General features: G+C 57.4%; 1 protein-coding gene across 1 annotated transcript; it reads right to left on the bottom strand.

Annotated features, from left to right (window-relative positions):
* Window positions 1–314: 314 nt before the first annotated feature.
* Window positions 315–14373, bottom strand: LOC130875929 (ankyrin repeat domain-containing protein 24-like). The gene is made up of 20 exons (XM_057772239.1): window positions 14335–14373; window positions 13072–13202; window positions 12909–12997; window positions 12352–12416; window positions 11648–11705; window positions 9528–9598; window positions 9284–9390; window positions 8923–9110; window positions 8369–8406; window positions 7824–7904; window positions 7608–7715; window positions 6923–6958; window positions 6750–6848; window positions 5363–5435; window positions 5009–5127; window positions 3439–4911; window positions 2583–2750; window positions 1235–1363; window positions 796–861; window positions 315–546 (listed from the first exon to the last, which is right to left on the bottom strand). The coding sequence occupies exons 1-20, from the start codon at window positions 14371–14373 to the stop codon at window positions 469–471; spliced, it is 3216 nt and encodes a 1071-aa protein (XP_057628222.1). The 3' UTR covers window positions 315–468.
* Window positions 14374–15360: the final 987 nt, after the last annotated feature.

Genomic DNA, 15360 nt, shown 5'->3' with positions numbered 1-15360 from the left:
CATTTCACGGACCCGTGTGAACCCACACACCCATTCCGCCCTACCCATGACACCAGCCCTCATGGGGTATTCTCCGTGGACTCCACCTCTGAGCCACAACACGATCCCCTGGTTTCTTCAAATACGGCATTGCATTCATATTTATTGCTATAACTGTTTTGAGTCCAGAATATCAGACTATCATCTGAACCCCTGCGCCATCCCTGCCCTCGCCCAGCAGTTATGTCTCCCTCTTGCAGTGAGCTTACACTCCTGGGTGGGTGGATGGGTGGGATACAGATGGCATCGTGGGAATTGTACCATCAGATGGGGAGTGCTGTAAGCCGTGGAGTGATGGGTAAGGTCCCAGCCTGGCTCCCAGAGCTGCTGAGTCCGTTCAGCACCCTGGGGCATGGGAAAGGGAAGGTGGTCTCTGTGGCTTCAGCTCGCAGTGGTGAAGGACGGAGAGTGAAGAGCCCAGCTGTGTCCTCAGCGACCCTGAGCCTGCAAGCGCTGCATCTGCAGGATCTGGCTGAGAATGCACTGGACGTCCTCATCCATCTGTCCCTGCAGTAGAGTAGGGATGGATAGCGGCAGAGACTCTGGTGCTCCAGCTGGGTGCTCCCCTGTGCCCTAGAAACCCCCCTACACAAACCCAAGGGACTCAGTACTCCACAAGACAGGTCTGTACACCGGGATGTTCCCAGAAGCCACAAGGCTATCCCAGAACAGAAGAGGAAACAGGCCCAGGCAGTGGTGGAAGAAGACTTAGGCCGGGTTGGCCCCCTGAGATGGAGTCAGGAGGCGGGCACTCACCTGAATGGCATACAGGAGATGGGTACGGTATAAAGCCACAACGGCACCGTGCTCCCGGGTCTCCTCCTGCAGACACAGAAGGGGGAGGCAGAAGGATCAGATGCTCAAGGTCATCCTTGGCTACATAGGAATTTTGAAGTGAGCTTGGGCTACGTGAGACACAGCCTTAAAAGACAGGTGGAGCGGGAGGAAGGAAATGGGAGTGGGAGGGTAGAGTGGGAAGAGGATTTGGAAGGGGAGGCCCATCCACGGCGAGACACACCCACGTCCCTCCACCTGAGTCAAAACCCCATGCCCACTGGCTGCTGGTGTCTGAGCCAGGGATGTGCCCCTGAGGTGCCCTGACCAGCCTGGATTCTGCCAGCCACCCCTGTCTAGACAGAGACTGCTCCCTGTGTGGCTGCCTTCACCCCTCCCCTGCCGCAGAGCAGAGCAGTACCTCCATGCGCTGCTGCAAGGCCACCACCTGGCCGCGGAGGGCTTCCTCCTCCTCAGAGCTGGCAGGGGCTGCCTGCTGCGCCTTCAGAGACTCCTTCAGTGAGAAGACTTCTTTAGACAGTTCTGTGATCTGGAAGAGTGGAGGAACTCTGAGCAGCCAGGCAGGGACCAAGGACCTCTGCACCTCTACTGGGCAGCTTCATAAACGGTCACAGATCTGGGCCAGGAGCTGAGCTGACTGGGAACTTGTATCTGTACAGCCGAAGAACTGACATTCCTCTGACTTTTTTTTTTTTTTTTTTTTTTTTTTTGGTTTTGGTTTTGGTTTTTCGAGGCAGGGTTTCTCTGTAGCTTTGGAGCCTGTCCTGGAACTAGCTCTTGCAGACCAGGCTGGCCTCTAACTCACAGAGATCCGCCTGCCTCTGCCTCCCGAGTGCTGAGATTAAAGGCGTGCGCCACCACCACCCGGCTCCTCGAACTTTTAAATGTTTGGGGGGAGAAAATAGATCAATTTTGTGACCCTTGAAGGGATTCCAAATCATACTTTGATGTTCATCAATAAAGTTTTATCAACACGTCTCTGTCTGCTCACAGCAACAGGAAGCAGACAACATACAGATTAGCAGATACTTTGTCGTTTTTTGGCCGGTCATAGAAAAACACCCCGTCAGCTCATCTGAGGAACACCAGGTTCTAGAGCTGCCTGGTTACAATCAGTAACCCATAAAAACAACTTGGATTTCAATCTCATGTTACAGGAGGCCCAAGGCTGACCTGTGACCTCTACACACGCACGTGCACACAAAGAGAACACAGAAATGATACAGTTGGTCAGTTGGCTCACATGCGGGAGCCGGGACACTTGGGGCCGAGCCTCTCTCTTGTCTCTCTACTGAGTTCAATCCCTGGGACCCACATTGTTGAAGGAGAAGACAGATTTAGGCAAGTTGTCCTCTGACCTCCACACAGGCATGCCCCAACCCCCAACTAAAGAAATACATATAATTTTAAAATCTTCTAAACATTACAGGCTCCGGGAAATTTGGGTTCAAATCTTGGCATTTGATCCATTTAGTGCTGTGTGACCTTGTATAACTGGATTTACCTCTCTGTGCCTGTTACTTCAAATGGGGATAATTAGAGCGGTTAAGCGTGCCATACCAGTTACGATGGTTACAATGAGCAGTTGGAGCATCAACACCCATAGCGGCTCTAGCTGAGACTCTTCTCTGTCTCACTCTGCCATTGATAAACGGGCTGGCTTCACAAGACAGTGACGGCTACGAGGTTCTTCAGTTGTGTGTAACCTCGGCTGAGTGGGCCCCAACAGAAAGCAGGAGGGAACCCACCTTCTTGTCCTTCTCCTTGGCCTTGTCCAGGGCCTCCTGGGCACGGCTCTGCGCCTGGCGTGCCCTCTCGGCCTCTGTACGAAGCCCCCGGAGCTGCTGTTCGGCCGTGGCCAGCTGGGCCTCGGCCGCGTGTCTCTCGCTCTTCATAAACAATGCCTCCCGCTGCACCTGTGGCCCAAGCCCACGCGTGACTCTCAGGACATTTTCACGACGAGCTGATGGCTTTCCACCTCCAGGAAGGTTTTAGATTCCCACCCAACCCTAGGAACCTTCGGGTCCTGCATGCACCTCCGGCTACGCTGTGTGTGCCCTGGGTTCTAGTTCCTCACTCAGTGATGCCCGAGTGAGGTCCAGGTACTCAGGAGGCTGAGGCAGGAGGATCAAGAGTTGAGGGCTACATCATGAGTTCATGGGCAGCCTAGGCAACTGAGAGAGACTGTCTCAAAACACACACACACTAATAAAAACAAAACAACAAACATAAAAACAAAACAAACTCATAAAAACAAAACAACAAACAAACAAACAAGGCCAGGGCTTGGGGAAGGCTCAGCGGGTAAAGGCACTTGCAGCCAAGTCTGACAACCCGGGTTTGGTCCTCAGGACCCACATGGTGGAAGGAGAGGACTGGGTCCCACAGGCTGCCATCTGACTTTCATGCCATACTGTGTGTGCACACACATAAGGAAAGAATAATCAGCTAAATCTAAATAGAAATATTACGGGCTGGAGAGGTGGCTGCTCAGGCGCAAGACCAAGTTCGGTTCCCAGCAGCCACATTTCGGCTCAAGTGTGCAAATCCAAAGTTCCGGGAGATCCGACGCCCTCTCTGGGCCTCGCTGGCGCCTGCGCTCACCTGGAAGACTTCGGCGCTCGTCCTCTCGTGCTTGCGCGCCAGCTCCTCCAGCTGCGCCTGCAGCCGGGTCACGTGGTCGCGCAGCGCGGCCAGCGCCTGCTCGTGCTCGTCCGCAGGCACCGAGGCCCCGCGCACGCGCTCGAGCTCCTCGCGGACCGCATCGTGCGCGGAGCTGAGCTCCGCAGCCCGAGCCTCGGAGGCCGTCAGCGCTCGGCGCAGCTCGGCGGCCTCCTCGCGTGCGCGCTCGCCCGTGGCCGTGGCCGTGGCCAGCAGCTCCCGCAGCGTCTCCAGCTCGCGGCTCCTCCCCCGTGCCGCCTCCTCGGCCTCCGCAAATCGGCCCCGGGCGGCCTCCAGCTCGGCCGCCGCCTCCCTTTCCCGCAGGCGAAGCGTCTCCTCCAGGCCTCGGATTCGGGTCTCCAGCTCGGCCTGCAGCGCCGCCGCCGCTGCCGCTGCCCCCGGGTGCAGGACCGCAGCACAGGGACCCTCTGCGCAAGCGGCCTCGGCTTCCGTGGCCTTGAGTCCTATGGCCTCGGCTCCGTTGGCCTTTGTCACAGTGGCCTGCGCGCCTGTGGTCTCTACGGCCATGGCTTGTGACCCCGTGGTCTCCTCTGCTCCCGTGGTTTCCAGGGTGGTGGCCTGAGTTTCCGTAACCTCAGCTCCCTTGGCCTCAGTCACAGTGGCCTGCGTCCCCATGGCTTCTGCTCCCGGGGCTTCTGCTCCAGTTGCCTTGACTACTGTGTCCTCTGTTGCTGTGACCTGCACTCCTGTGACCTTCACTCCTATGACCTCTGCCACTGTGGCCTGCACTCCCGTGGTCTTCACTGCCGTGGACTCTGCTGCTGTGGCCTGAACTCCGGTATCCCGCAATTCTACTCCCGTGGCCTCCATGTTTCTAACCCCTGTGCCCGGGAGCCCCTCCTGCACCGCACGCACCCCATCAGCCTCCATGCCTGGATTCCCTTTTCCCCCCATGGCTTCCGCCACCACCGGCTCGCTTTCAGCTTTGTCACCTACAGCTTTCACGTCTAGGGCCAGAGCCCCAGTGGTTCTCGTGTCCACAGCCTCGTCTGCCGCAGCACCTTTCCCCGTGGCGTCTGAACTTGCAGCCTCGGGCTCTATGGGTGTCACTTCTGAAGCACTGGCTTCTGTGTTCCCGGTGCCCAAGGAGCCTCCTGCTTGGGGTTCGGTGGTGCCGTTTGCTGTGGTTTCTGGATATGTGGTGCCATTGAGCTCCGGGACGCTAGGACCATTCTGGGTGGTGGTCCCCTTGTCCGTGCTCTCCTTCTGTACTGTCTCCTCTCCATGACCCCTGGCCACCTCCCGCTGCTCCTGCAGTGCATGCATGGCCTCTGTGTGCTGCCTCCGGAGCTGCTCAAGTTCTGTCCTCAGAGTATCATACAAGACCAGAGGGACCACTTCAGGCTGATTGTCTTCCACCATCTGCACCTCGTCCTTCTCAAACTCCTCAAGGATCTGGGGGTGGGGAGGCAGGCAGGCTAAGAGACAGCCTCACCATGTTCCCCGCCCACCCCAAGGTCCCCAGAGCTGTACACTGCCTCAGTTTCCCCACCTGGACCTTCTCCAACAGCTCCTGGTTCTGCCTGGTGAGCTGAGCCACCTGCTCCTGCAGGGATGCCACCAGCTCCTCAGCTGACAGACGTTGCTGCTTTGACAACAACGCATCAGCTCCTGGCAGGGTCGGGGAGAACACGGAGTCAGGCTGGCAGCACACACTATCAGAGGCAGGGGCCATGCAGCAGGGGACCTAGCACTGCCTCCGGCAACTGGGGGGAGGGGGCTCACCGTGCATTGCCACTCTCCTGGCATCACGCCCCTCCATGTAAGGTCATGGCTCCGCCCCCCCCCAAACGCCTCAGAATCCCAGATGGGGAGCAGTGAGGGGGTGGAGGAGCTCAGAACTCACCTGGAAAGTCAGGCATCTCAGCCTCCTCGTCCTGCAGGGTGACCACGTCGTAGCTGGTGTTCTCTCTATCATTCTATCAGTGGGGTACAAAGTCGACCTTCAGGTCCTGCACCTTGATACCATTATTACCTCCCAAAACTGGGGTGTTCACATATCTATACAAGACCCTGGAGTCACCCGACTGGTAGTGGCTGTATTCACAGAGCATCCAACATGCCCTTCCATGTTCTACTGAGATGCTGGGGTGGGCCAGGGCCTTTGGACATGCCAGGCAACCCCACTGAGGACGTGCCCAGCATATGATCAAGGCTCTGGGTTTGAATCAGAGCAGCTGCCCAATAGAGGATCGTCTCTACGCATGCTCACAGATATTTTGCCACATTTTGTTTCTTTCGTGTGTAACCGCACGGGGATGCACACATGCCACAGGGCATAGGTGGTAGTGAGAATTGGTTCTCTCCTTCCATCCTGTGGGGACGTGAACTCAGGTCAGTAGGATGGGCAGCACACCGCTTTATCGGCTGATCCTCTCGCCGATTCTAACTGCACACTTTGAGCAGCATCTGGGTGAAGGTTTGAGGGGTGTGGTCTGCGTCTGACTGGGAGGTTTATATGTGTGGGGCATGTGGGATGCCTGTGTCAGTGTGGCTGCCATCTTGGCATATGCGTGTGTTTGGAGAACTCTTCATAGATGTGGCTTTGTGGAAGTCATGTGTGGTCGGGACATTGTGGATGCACCGTGGTTCCTGAATGAAGCTCTGGCACGTCAAAAGACTCACCTGACACCGAAAATCTGCCCGCCCACCCTCACTCCACCCACCCCTGCCCTGGTCCTTCCCATTCCTGTCTCTGGCCCAGCCCTTTGCAGTGGCCCCGCACCTTGCCCCCATCCACAACACTGGCTCCACACACTTTGATGACAGCACACCCACCCCCCCACCCCCGCCATCCTTGTCTTCAGACTTTCCCCACACCTCTACTCCCTTTCCAGACTCCAACCGCACCCAGCCTCTGGTCCCGCCCCCAGTCTCTGACTCCAGCCCACCCAGCCTCTGGTCCCGCCCCCAGTCTCTGACTCCAGCCCACCCAGCCTCTGGTCCCGCCCCCAGTCTCTGACTCCAGCCCACCCAGCCTCTGGTTCCGCCCCCAGTCTCTGACTCCAGCCCACCCAGCCTCTGGTCCCGCCCCCAGTCTCTGACTCCACCCAGCCTCTGGTCCCTCCCCCAGTCTCTGACTCCATCCAGCCTCTGGTCCCTCCCCCAGTCTCTGACTCCACCCAGCCTCTGGTCCCGCCCCCAGTCTCTGACTCCAGCCTCCCCAGCTGATTGCCTTGTCCGCACTGCAGCACCCTAACCCCTCTGGCCACGCCCGCCGTGACCCTGCCCACCTCCAGAAGGGACAGGCGGCTCTGCAGGCTCTCTACCTCCCGGCCCAGACTCTCCTTCTCCTCCTGCTTCTCTGCCAGCAGTTGCTGCAGCTCCTGCACCTGCAGAGGACAAGGTCAGCAGTTAAGGACCTGAGGACCCAGGACCCTCCCAAGCAGTGGTCCTCCCCACCTACCTGCCTCTCCAGGCTGTGCACTGAGCTGGCCTCTGCCTCCAGGGGCTGCAGGTAGAAGCGGTTGGGATTGGACAGAGCAGGACAGAGCTGGACAGTCATGAGCCACCTAGTTTCTGACAGCCATGACTATTCTCCACCTACACTGAGTCCTACTGTGTACCACTCTGAGCTTTCACGCTGTGTGCCGGACCCCATTCTGTTCTCTCTCGCACTCTCGCTCAAGTTGCTTTGGCCCAGAGCCTGCTCCACAGCAGACCCTGTTCCAGACCACTCACTCATTCGTTTACTCCTCGCCGAGGGCCAGTCATTCACCCAGAGTTTATCCACTCTGAGCGTGGCACCTTCAGCTGAGCCTGCCCTCGGGGGCGTGCCTTTGAGTGGTGGAGCTCTATGGTGGAAATGAAGGAAGCTGAAAATGAGGGGACGATTTTAAATAAAGTGGGCTGGGAAAATGTCGGTCGGTAACAGGCAGAGACTGAGGAAGGAGCCTTGGGGACAGCTGGACAGACAGTAATTCTCTCCTGCAAAGGCCCTGGGGCAGGACAGAGCCTGGCATGTGGGAAGGTCAGTGAGGGGGCCCCGAGTGTCTGGAGCAGAGGAAGAAGAAAGGGGAGGAAGGTCGGTGGTGTGGTGTCCCAAGGAATAGCTCCCCACACCCGGACCGCAGGCCTTACAGCCTCCTAACCTCCTTTCTCCTCCTTTCCTTGTGCTGTTCCAGGCCCCTGATCTTCTGCAGGAGCCGGCCTCTCTCTTGGCGCAGACGCACAATCTCCTCATAAGCATCCTGATCGTCCTGTCCCCTCCCCACCAAGGGAAGCCACTTTAGGTGAGGTCTCCAAGGCTGCACCACCGTGAGCGTGAGGCAGAGCCCCCTCCCACTCCAGGCTACCCCATCTCTTACGGGAACAGACATGCTGGCTGGAGGTTGGGGTGCCTTCCGCTTCTTGGGGGCCCCTTGCTTTTCATGGCTGGACACCGAGTTCTGGCGTGAGCATATGGGGACATAGAACACAGGGCCTGGGCCAGGTTCCACTCAGGGGATCCAAAGTGGCCAGCCCCTAGCGGTCAGCAGCCTCAGCTCCCTCCTGACTTCCTGTGATGAACCCCAAGTTCACCCCACTAGTCCTACGTCCCACCAGCCATTCGCTGTGTGCCCTTTCCCTGGCTTTATACTCCTCTGACATTTTCTATCCCCTTTGAAGCCCGAGTCACTGAAGATCGGAGCCACAGGGAAAGTGGCCATGCTAGCTACCACCTCCCTTCCCAGTTCCACTGCTGGTATTCGCGTGACCGCCACTGGGCGGCAGCAGATCCCGGAGTAGCGGTGACAGAACCGCTGTCCACGGGTCTGCCTTTTTCTTTGGGGGGGTGGGGAGGAGGAGGCGAGGGTGGGTGCAGCGAGTGCATGCACGGGACAGGGGACTGTCAGGCCTTCCGGGTTCCTACCTGAGACGAGGCCTCTCCGGAGTCATCCTCTAGAGAGGCTGTGGAGAGCGGAAGCAAAGTCAGGGACCACCTTCTGCGTTCTCAGCCCAGAGTAGTTTCCCAAGTGCTAGTGCTTTGTTGTTGTCGTCCGGGAGGGTCTCACTCTGTAGCCCAGGCTAGCCTCAAACTCAGATCTAAGCGCTCTAGCCTCCTGGTCGTGCACCACAAAACCCAGCCTCTGGCCCAGGGACGTTAAGGTAGAAACCTGCGGGGGTGGACTGCTGGGTGGGGAGGACCTTAAAACTCGCAGACTGGGGCAGTGGAGCTTCCCGGTTGGGGGTGGGGTGGGCTGTCCTCTCTTAAGAAAGGCAGTCTCCATACTAAGGGTGACCCAAGAAATCACAATGGACCACTCGTGAGTCCTCTGGGGCTCCTTGAAACTGCCCTGAGACGGAGAAACGAAAATTTTCATGACCCAGCATTGAGGTACCTTGGAACTATCAGTAACAAAGGAATAAGTGGATGACCAGAAACTGCCTAGAAGGAGACAGACAGGGGAGGCAGGGTTTGCACACCACTGGGAGGTGAAGGGCGTTGTGCAAACTCCTGTAGAAGCTGCAAGATGACTTTGTCCCCCGTCAGGGCTCCGTAGTGAGTGGCGTCCTGGCCCAGGGCATCAGTGATGCCCAGCTGGGCTCCACCCCGCAGGAGTACTTCAACGGTCTCCGGGCTGGCCCCCTCACACGCCAGCATCAAGGCTGTCCTGTGGGGGAAAACGGGGCTACTGAAGGAGCAGACGTTGGTCCCCAACCTCCTAAACCCTTCTCTACCTCCAGGCCAGGAAGAGGCTTCCTAGGTCCGCAGCTCAGAGAGGTCCAGATACCTGCTCCAAGTCACACAGCATCTTCTGGAAAGGTCGGGAGGCCTGGTGCTCACCTGCCTTGCAGGTCCTGGTCGTTTGCTGCAGCCCCCTGCTGCAGGAGGAGGCGGCAGAGATCTGTGTGACACATCTGGGCCGCTATGATGAGGGGCGTGGCGCCCGACTGGTAGGGAGGATGAGATGGCATGAGTGATCCGCTACGGCAGGGATAGTACCGTACCCCACGGCAGGGATAGTACTGTACCCCACGGCAGGGATAGTACCGTACCCCCCTCCCCCGACAAGATCCCAGCAGCTCACCCGGTCCCGGGGGTTCATGTGTGCCTTGAAAGAGCAGAGCAGCTTTGAACAGGAGAGACAGCCACCAGCCGCTGGGAAAGACAAGAGACCAGGTCTCAGTCTGCAGCCTGGCTGGGCTGGAACTCACTAAAAAGCGGGGTGGCTGACACCAGTTATGCCAGCAGCTGGGAAGCCCAGGCTGGAGGATGGTTGCACCTTTGTGACCAGCACGGCTACCGAATGAGACCTCAACTTAAATCTCAGGGTTGGAGCGATGGTTCAGTGGTTAAAGCTCTGGCTGCTGTTGCAGAGGACCTGGGTTCAGTTCCCAGCACTCACATGGTAGTAGCTCCTAACCATCTGTAACTCCAGTTCCAGAGGACCCAGCACCCACTTCTGGCCTAGCACAGACATGCATGCAAGCAAAACACTCATACACATTTAAAAAATACAAATACATTTCTTTTTTTTTTTTTTTTTTTTTTTCTTTTTCGAGACAGGGTTTCTCTGTGGTTTTGGAGCCTGTCCTGGAACTAGCTCTTGTAGACCAGGCTGGTCTCGAACTCACAGAGATCCGCCTGCCTCTGCCTCCCAAATGCTGGGATTAAAGGCATGCGCCACCACCACCGCCCGGCACAAATACATTTCTTAAAACATTTAAAATCAAACAAAAAAAAACAGAAAAAACAAAAACAGACTAGAAAGATGGCTCAATTGGTAAAGGTGCCTGTTGCCATGCCTACTGACCTGAGTTGTGTCCCCAGGACATACCTGCCGGGAGAGAGGACCCACTCCACCTCCCTCAAGCACGTGGCACAGTTGAATAAATGATTTAACTTTTTAAGACATCCCCTCGAGTGCCGTGGGCATGGACGCCACCTGATGGTGCCACTCTGACTGGGGACTTAGTGACTAACAGCAAAGCCAAGAGTGCTGTCCCCTGGGCAGGAGGGTCGACCCTGTGCTCCTGGCCCCCGGCAATCAGTCCTTGGCTGTTCTGAGGACGGAGTCTGGAGTGGAGGAGCTGCTTGTATTTAGGGCACCCAGGGGATTTTGGAAGGAATTAGGGTTCTAACCACCCTACTCTGTCCACCCACAGGCCAGGCTTTGGGGTGCAAGAAATAGGGTCCCCCGCTGGTACAGGTGCCTAACTTCCTGTGCAATGGGGCAAAGGGGCCTGGTTCACACGGTGACTGCAGTTTGAGCTAAGCCTTAGGCTGCACACAGAACAAGTGACCAACTGGAGATGGTGGCCCGCATCCGTCCCCCAGCAGCTCAGAGGCTGAGGCGGGAGGACTATGGACTTCAGAGCTAGCCTAGGCTACAGACTGCATCAAAATAAGTAAGGAGAGCGCTCAGAAAATGGCTCTGTCCATAAGTGACCTAAGCTCCACCCAAGTAAGTCAGGTGTGGAGGTGCACAATGCGACCCCAGTAAGGGGGCGGGGGGGGGCGGGGCGGGGGCAGGAGGATCCAAGCTTTGCTATCACCTAGCTTAAGTTGTGGAGACCAAGTTCACAGAAGGGGTGGAGAGCACATGACAATGACACAGATTGTCTTTTGACTTCCACATGACACACACATGAATACTCATCCATAAAAACTAAGAAAAGGCCAGGCGGTGATGACACACGCCAGTAATCCCAGCACTTGGGAGGCAGGGGCAGGCGGATCTGTGAGCTTGAGGCTAGCCTGGTCTACAAAGGGAGTCCCAAGGGTTGTTACACAGAGAAACCCTGTCTCAAAAAACCAAAGAAAGAAAGAAAAAAAAACTAAGAAAAGGTCTAGAGCTGCAGGTCAGAGGTAGAACCCTACCTAGAATCCCCCAGTGAGAGGCTGGGGCGTGGCCAGGGTGGAGCCCCGCCTAGAATCCTCCAGTGAGGGGCTGGGGCAGGGTCATGGTGGAGCCCCGCCTAGAATCCTCCAGTGAGGGGCTGGGGCAGGGTCATGGTGGAGCCCCATCTAGAATCCCCAGTGAGGGGGGTAGGGGCGTGGTCAGAATGGAGCCCCGCCTAGAATCCCCAGTGAGAGGCTGGGGCGTGGTCAGAGCGGAGCCCCGCCTAGAATCCCCAGTGAGGGACTGGGAGCGTCATCCACTGACAGGAGCCTGCCTTGAATTTGGGAGGCCCTGGTTGCACCCACCTGCGTGATGAAGGGCTGTCCACCCACTGCTGTCCTCAATGTCCACCACGCAGGAAGCCTGGGAAGTAGTGACAGGTGTTGTCATCTCTATCCCCTGAGTGACTGATTTCTTCAGCCCTCCCTACTCCCTTGGACTCTGCTGCCCTTGTTTCTGTGTGTGTGCTTGCATGTTGCCGGGTGGGAGACTGTTCTTTCCTTCCCTGAGGTTCCCAGTGAACAAAATCAGGTGAGCAAGCTTGGGGTAAGTACTTCTACCTACTGAGACATCTCATCGGCTCACAGTTTCGCTATTTTTAAGCTATTTTAGTTTGTGTGTGTGTGTGTGTGTGTGTGTGTGCGCGCGCGCGTGCGCGTGCGCGCATGAGTTCCCAAGAACACCGGAAGGGCAAGCAGGGTCCCCTGGAGCTGCAGTCACAGATGGTTATGAGCCTCCATATGGGTGCTGGGAGTCGAACATCAGTCCTCCAGGAGAACAGACAGTCTTCTAACCACTGAGCCGCCTCTCCATCCCCTCTGGCTCTTTTTCTCCCTTCCCCCATCTTGTTTCCCTGAGAAAACCATTTTCCAGACCCCGGGTGACCCTATTTTGATGACGGTAACAGAAGGGACCTAGCTGGGGGCCCGGGAGTAGCTGGGGGCCCGGGAGTAGCTGGGGGCCTGGGAGTAGCTGGAGTTTCGTGTGGACAGAGAAAGAGCATCGGGACCTCCAAGAGCTGCTTCAGGCACTCGGGGTGCCCATACTTGGCTGCCAGGTGAAGGGCGTTGTAACCTGAGGGTAGAAGAGATGGGGAGTGTCCTCCAGGTGTGCTCAGCGGCCTCCCGCGCCTCAACCTCCAAACTCAACTACTTCTTAAAACCGGCTGCCTCCGTAGACCTTTTGGTTGTTGTCTGTTGCCTCTCCATACAGGGCCAAATTACGTAGTCCAGGTTGGCCTGGAACTCGCAAGGATCTGCCTGCCTCTGCCACCCAGATGCTGGGACTGAGGTCTTTTATTTTATTTTTATTTTTGACCAAGTCTCATACAACACAAGCTGGCCTCCAGCGCACATATAGCTGAGCTGAATCGCTTGAACTCCTGATCTTGAGCCTCCACACCAGCTGCTGGAACGATGACAGGCATACACCCACCACGGATGCACCCCGGGGCTTCCCTTCATGGTTGGTGAGTGTCCTACCCACGGAGCTACAGTCTCAATGTGGACCTTACTCTGGACAGCCAACGAAACCCTGCCGTCCACCCAGGGGCGGGTCCGGAAGTACCTGCTCCATCTGTGCTCATGACGTCTGAGCCTTGAGCCAGCATCACCTCCAGACAGCCCACGGCACCCTTCATGGCCGCTAAGTGGAACCTACAGGCATTGAGTTAGGGGTCATTCCCAGAAGAGTGTCCAAAGCACCCCAGTCCCAGGGCTTGGGCACTCACGCAGACTTGCCCTCGGGGTCCAGTTTTGTGGGGACCAGCCCTTTGTGGGCGATCAACGAGGCCACTCTGGCTGCATCGTTGTTCTCCACGGCCTGGAGCAGGCGCTGGTCATTTTTGCCCCAGTCTTGGCCCTGTGGTGGCACACCCAGAGGTGTGTGGGACTGAGTGGTTCACCGTCCCCTCCCCACCAAGGAACAAAGGCAGTGGCTCCGGACTCTCACCCACCCACTCCTGGGCACTTGCCTGGCGCCTGCCTCTTGCTGCGGGTTTCGGGATAGGGCACGGGCCACAGGGCGGGCAGGAGCCAAGGTCGGTGGGACCGAGCCGGAGCTGTGGGGTAGGTGGTCCTGGCTGGGGGCCTCGAGACAGCGTCTCTGAAACCTGCACCCCCCAGCATGTGTCTGCAGGCCCACCACCACGGTGTCTTCCGAATGTCAGTCCTCGAGCCACCTCCCCTCACTGTGCCTTAAGCCAAAGCCAGTTTTGTAAGACAACGCCCATCTTCCTTCTTTTCTTTTTTAAAAGTATCTCTCTGTGTAGATCAGGCTAGCCTGGAACTCACAGAGATAGGCCTGCTTCTGCCCCCAAAATGCTGGGATTAAAGGCGAGGTCTCCAATATCCCCATTCTGTTTTTGAGGCAGAGTCGGGCACCACGTAGTCCCGACAGGCTTCAAACTCCTTGAGTCAAAGATGACCTTGAGTTCCTGGTCTTCCTGCCTCCCCCTCCCCAGGACTGGGATGGCAGGTATGAAGCAGCTCACCTAGTTTTACGTAGCGCTGGGGAGGGCAGCCAACAACCCATCACCTCACCCCTCCTCCACAATTATTTTACTATCTTTTGTTGTTTTGAGACAGCGTCTCACTATGTGGTCAGGCTAGCCTCAAATTAAAGATCCCCCTGCCTCAGCCTATGAATGCTACGATAACTGGCCTTTCACAAAACATCCTCCAGCGCCCATTGACCCCACTACCTCCCCACCCTTCACAGCTGCTCTGCCAAGGTCCCATTGTCCCCTGTAGCATTAAGGCCTGGCCGGTAGAGCTGCAGCCACAAATATGCCCAGGTTCCCAAGTCATTGTCCGCAGTGCCCTCCAAGACCTGCATCCCGCAACGCTCGGCTGACCCCGCGCGAGCACAGAGACCCTCGGCGCCGCCCTCCACGTCCGGCCCGCGCCCCGCAGCTGCCCCGCCCCCCGCCCCCCGCCCCCGCCGAGAGTCTTCCGGGGAAGAAGGGAAGGCGCAAAGGGACCCAAACGCCTACCGCGAAGGAGGCGGATGCGCAAAGACACAGCTGCTTCATAGCGAATGGATGGGACTGGGCCAAACAAGACCACGCCCATCCCCCCCCCGACTCGTGGCCACGCCCTCATCCTCAAGCACAGGCTCCTCTCAGCTTCACCCTCCCCACGCCCCCACCCCCGCTCAGGCCCCTCCCACCTCCTCCCCAGGCTTCTCCCTGTCTGGCAGCTGGCCCATCATTCATTCACACATCGTCTCCCAGCCGTTTACTCATTCATTCATCTCCGGCACTCATTCATTCACATATTTGTTTTTTTTTTTTTTTTTTTTTTTTTTGGGTTTTTCGAGACAGGGTTTCTCTGTGGTTTTTGGAGCCTGTCCTGGAACTAGCTCTTGTAGACCAGGCTGGTCTCGAACTCACAGAGATCCGCCCATTCACATATTTGTTAATCCTTTCATTCACCTTTCCCTTCTCTCGTTAATTCTCTCGCCGCCCCCCATTCACTAACTCATCTTTTCATGGGCACATTCAGTGGCTCACTCCTCCCTTCGCCCGCTCACTCCTGTAGCCCACCCGTCCATCCTCTCTTCCACCATTTGCTCCGGTCCAGCTGCTCTCACTCTGAAATGGAATCCCGCGCCTACCTCGCCCCTATCCACCTATGGGCCTGACCTAGAGCTCACCTACTGGGGCCTCTGCCCTCCTCACGTGCGCACTGGGGTTCAGGTAGATTGCCAGCTGAGCGGGACGCACCACCCCGCACGGGCCTGGTACACAGTGAGAACACAGTAAAAGCCGCTTCACTCACCGGACACATAGAGCGGTGCCTGCGCAATTCATTAGATCAACCTTTCAGTGCAGGGGTGCGGCCTGCGTTTCTGTCTCCGGGGTCTGTGGGCACCTGTCCCGCCTTGGCTGGAATTAGAGCTCTCCACGCAGGACACACAGATGCATCCCACGATCTGCCGCTCGGGGACTGGGGGGACAGGGTATGGGCACCCTGGGCACCCTGGGCACCCTGGGCAGAGGCTCTGCTGTTCAGCATTT

Source organism: Chionomys nivalis, chromosome 6 (genome assembly GCF_950005125.1).
Source record: "Chionomys nivalis chromosome 6, mChiNiv1.1, whole genome shotgun sequence".
NCBI classification, from domain to species: domain Eukaryota; kingdom Metazoa; phylum Chordata; class Mammalia; order Rodentia; family Cricetidae; genus Chionomys; species Chionomys nivalis.
Note: the sequence above shows the minus strand (reverse complement) of the source record. Positions and strands in the feature narration are given on the sequence as shown.

Coding starts and splice junctions, on each gene's coding strand:
- LOC130875929 (XM_057772239.1), bottom strand. CDS start 14,373: ATGAAGCAGCTGTGTCTTTGCGCATCCGCCTCCTTCGCG. Junction 8,407..8,922: donor ACGCCCTTCACCTCCCAGTG/GTGTGCAAACCC, acceptor CGCTCTCCACAG/CCTCTCTAGAGGATGACTCC. Junction 7,905..8,368: donor CCGGAGAGGCCTCGTCTCAG/GTAGGAACCCGG, acceptor TGCTCACGCCAG/AACTCGGTGTCCAGCCATGA.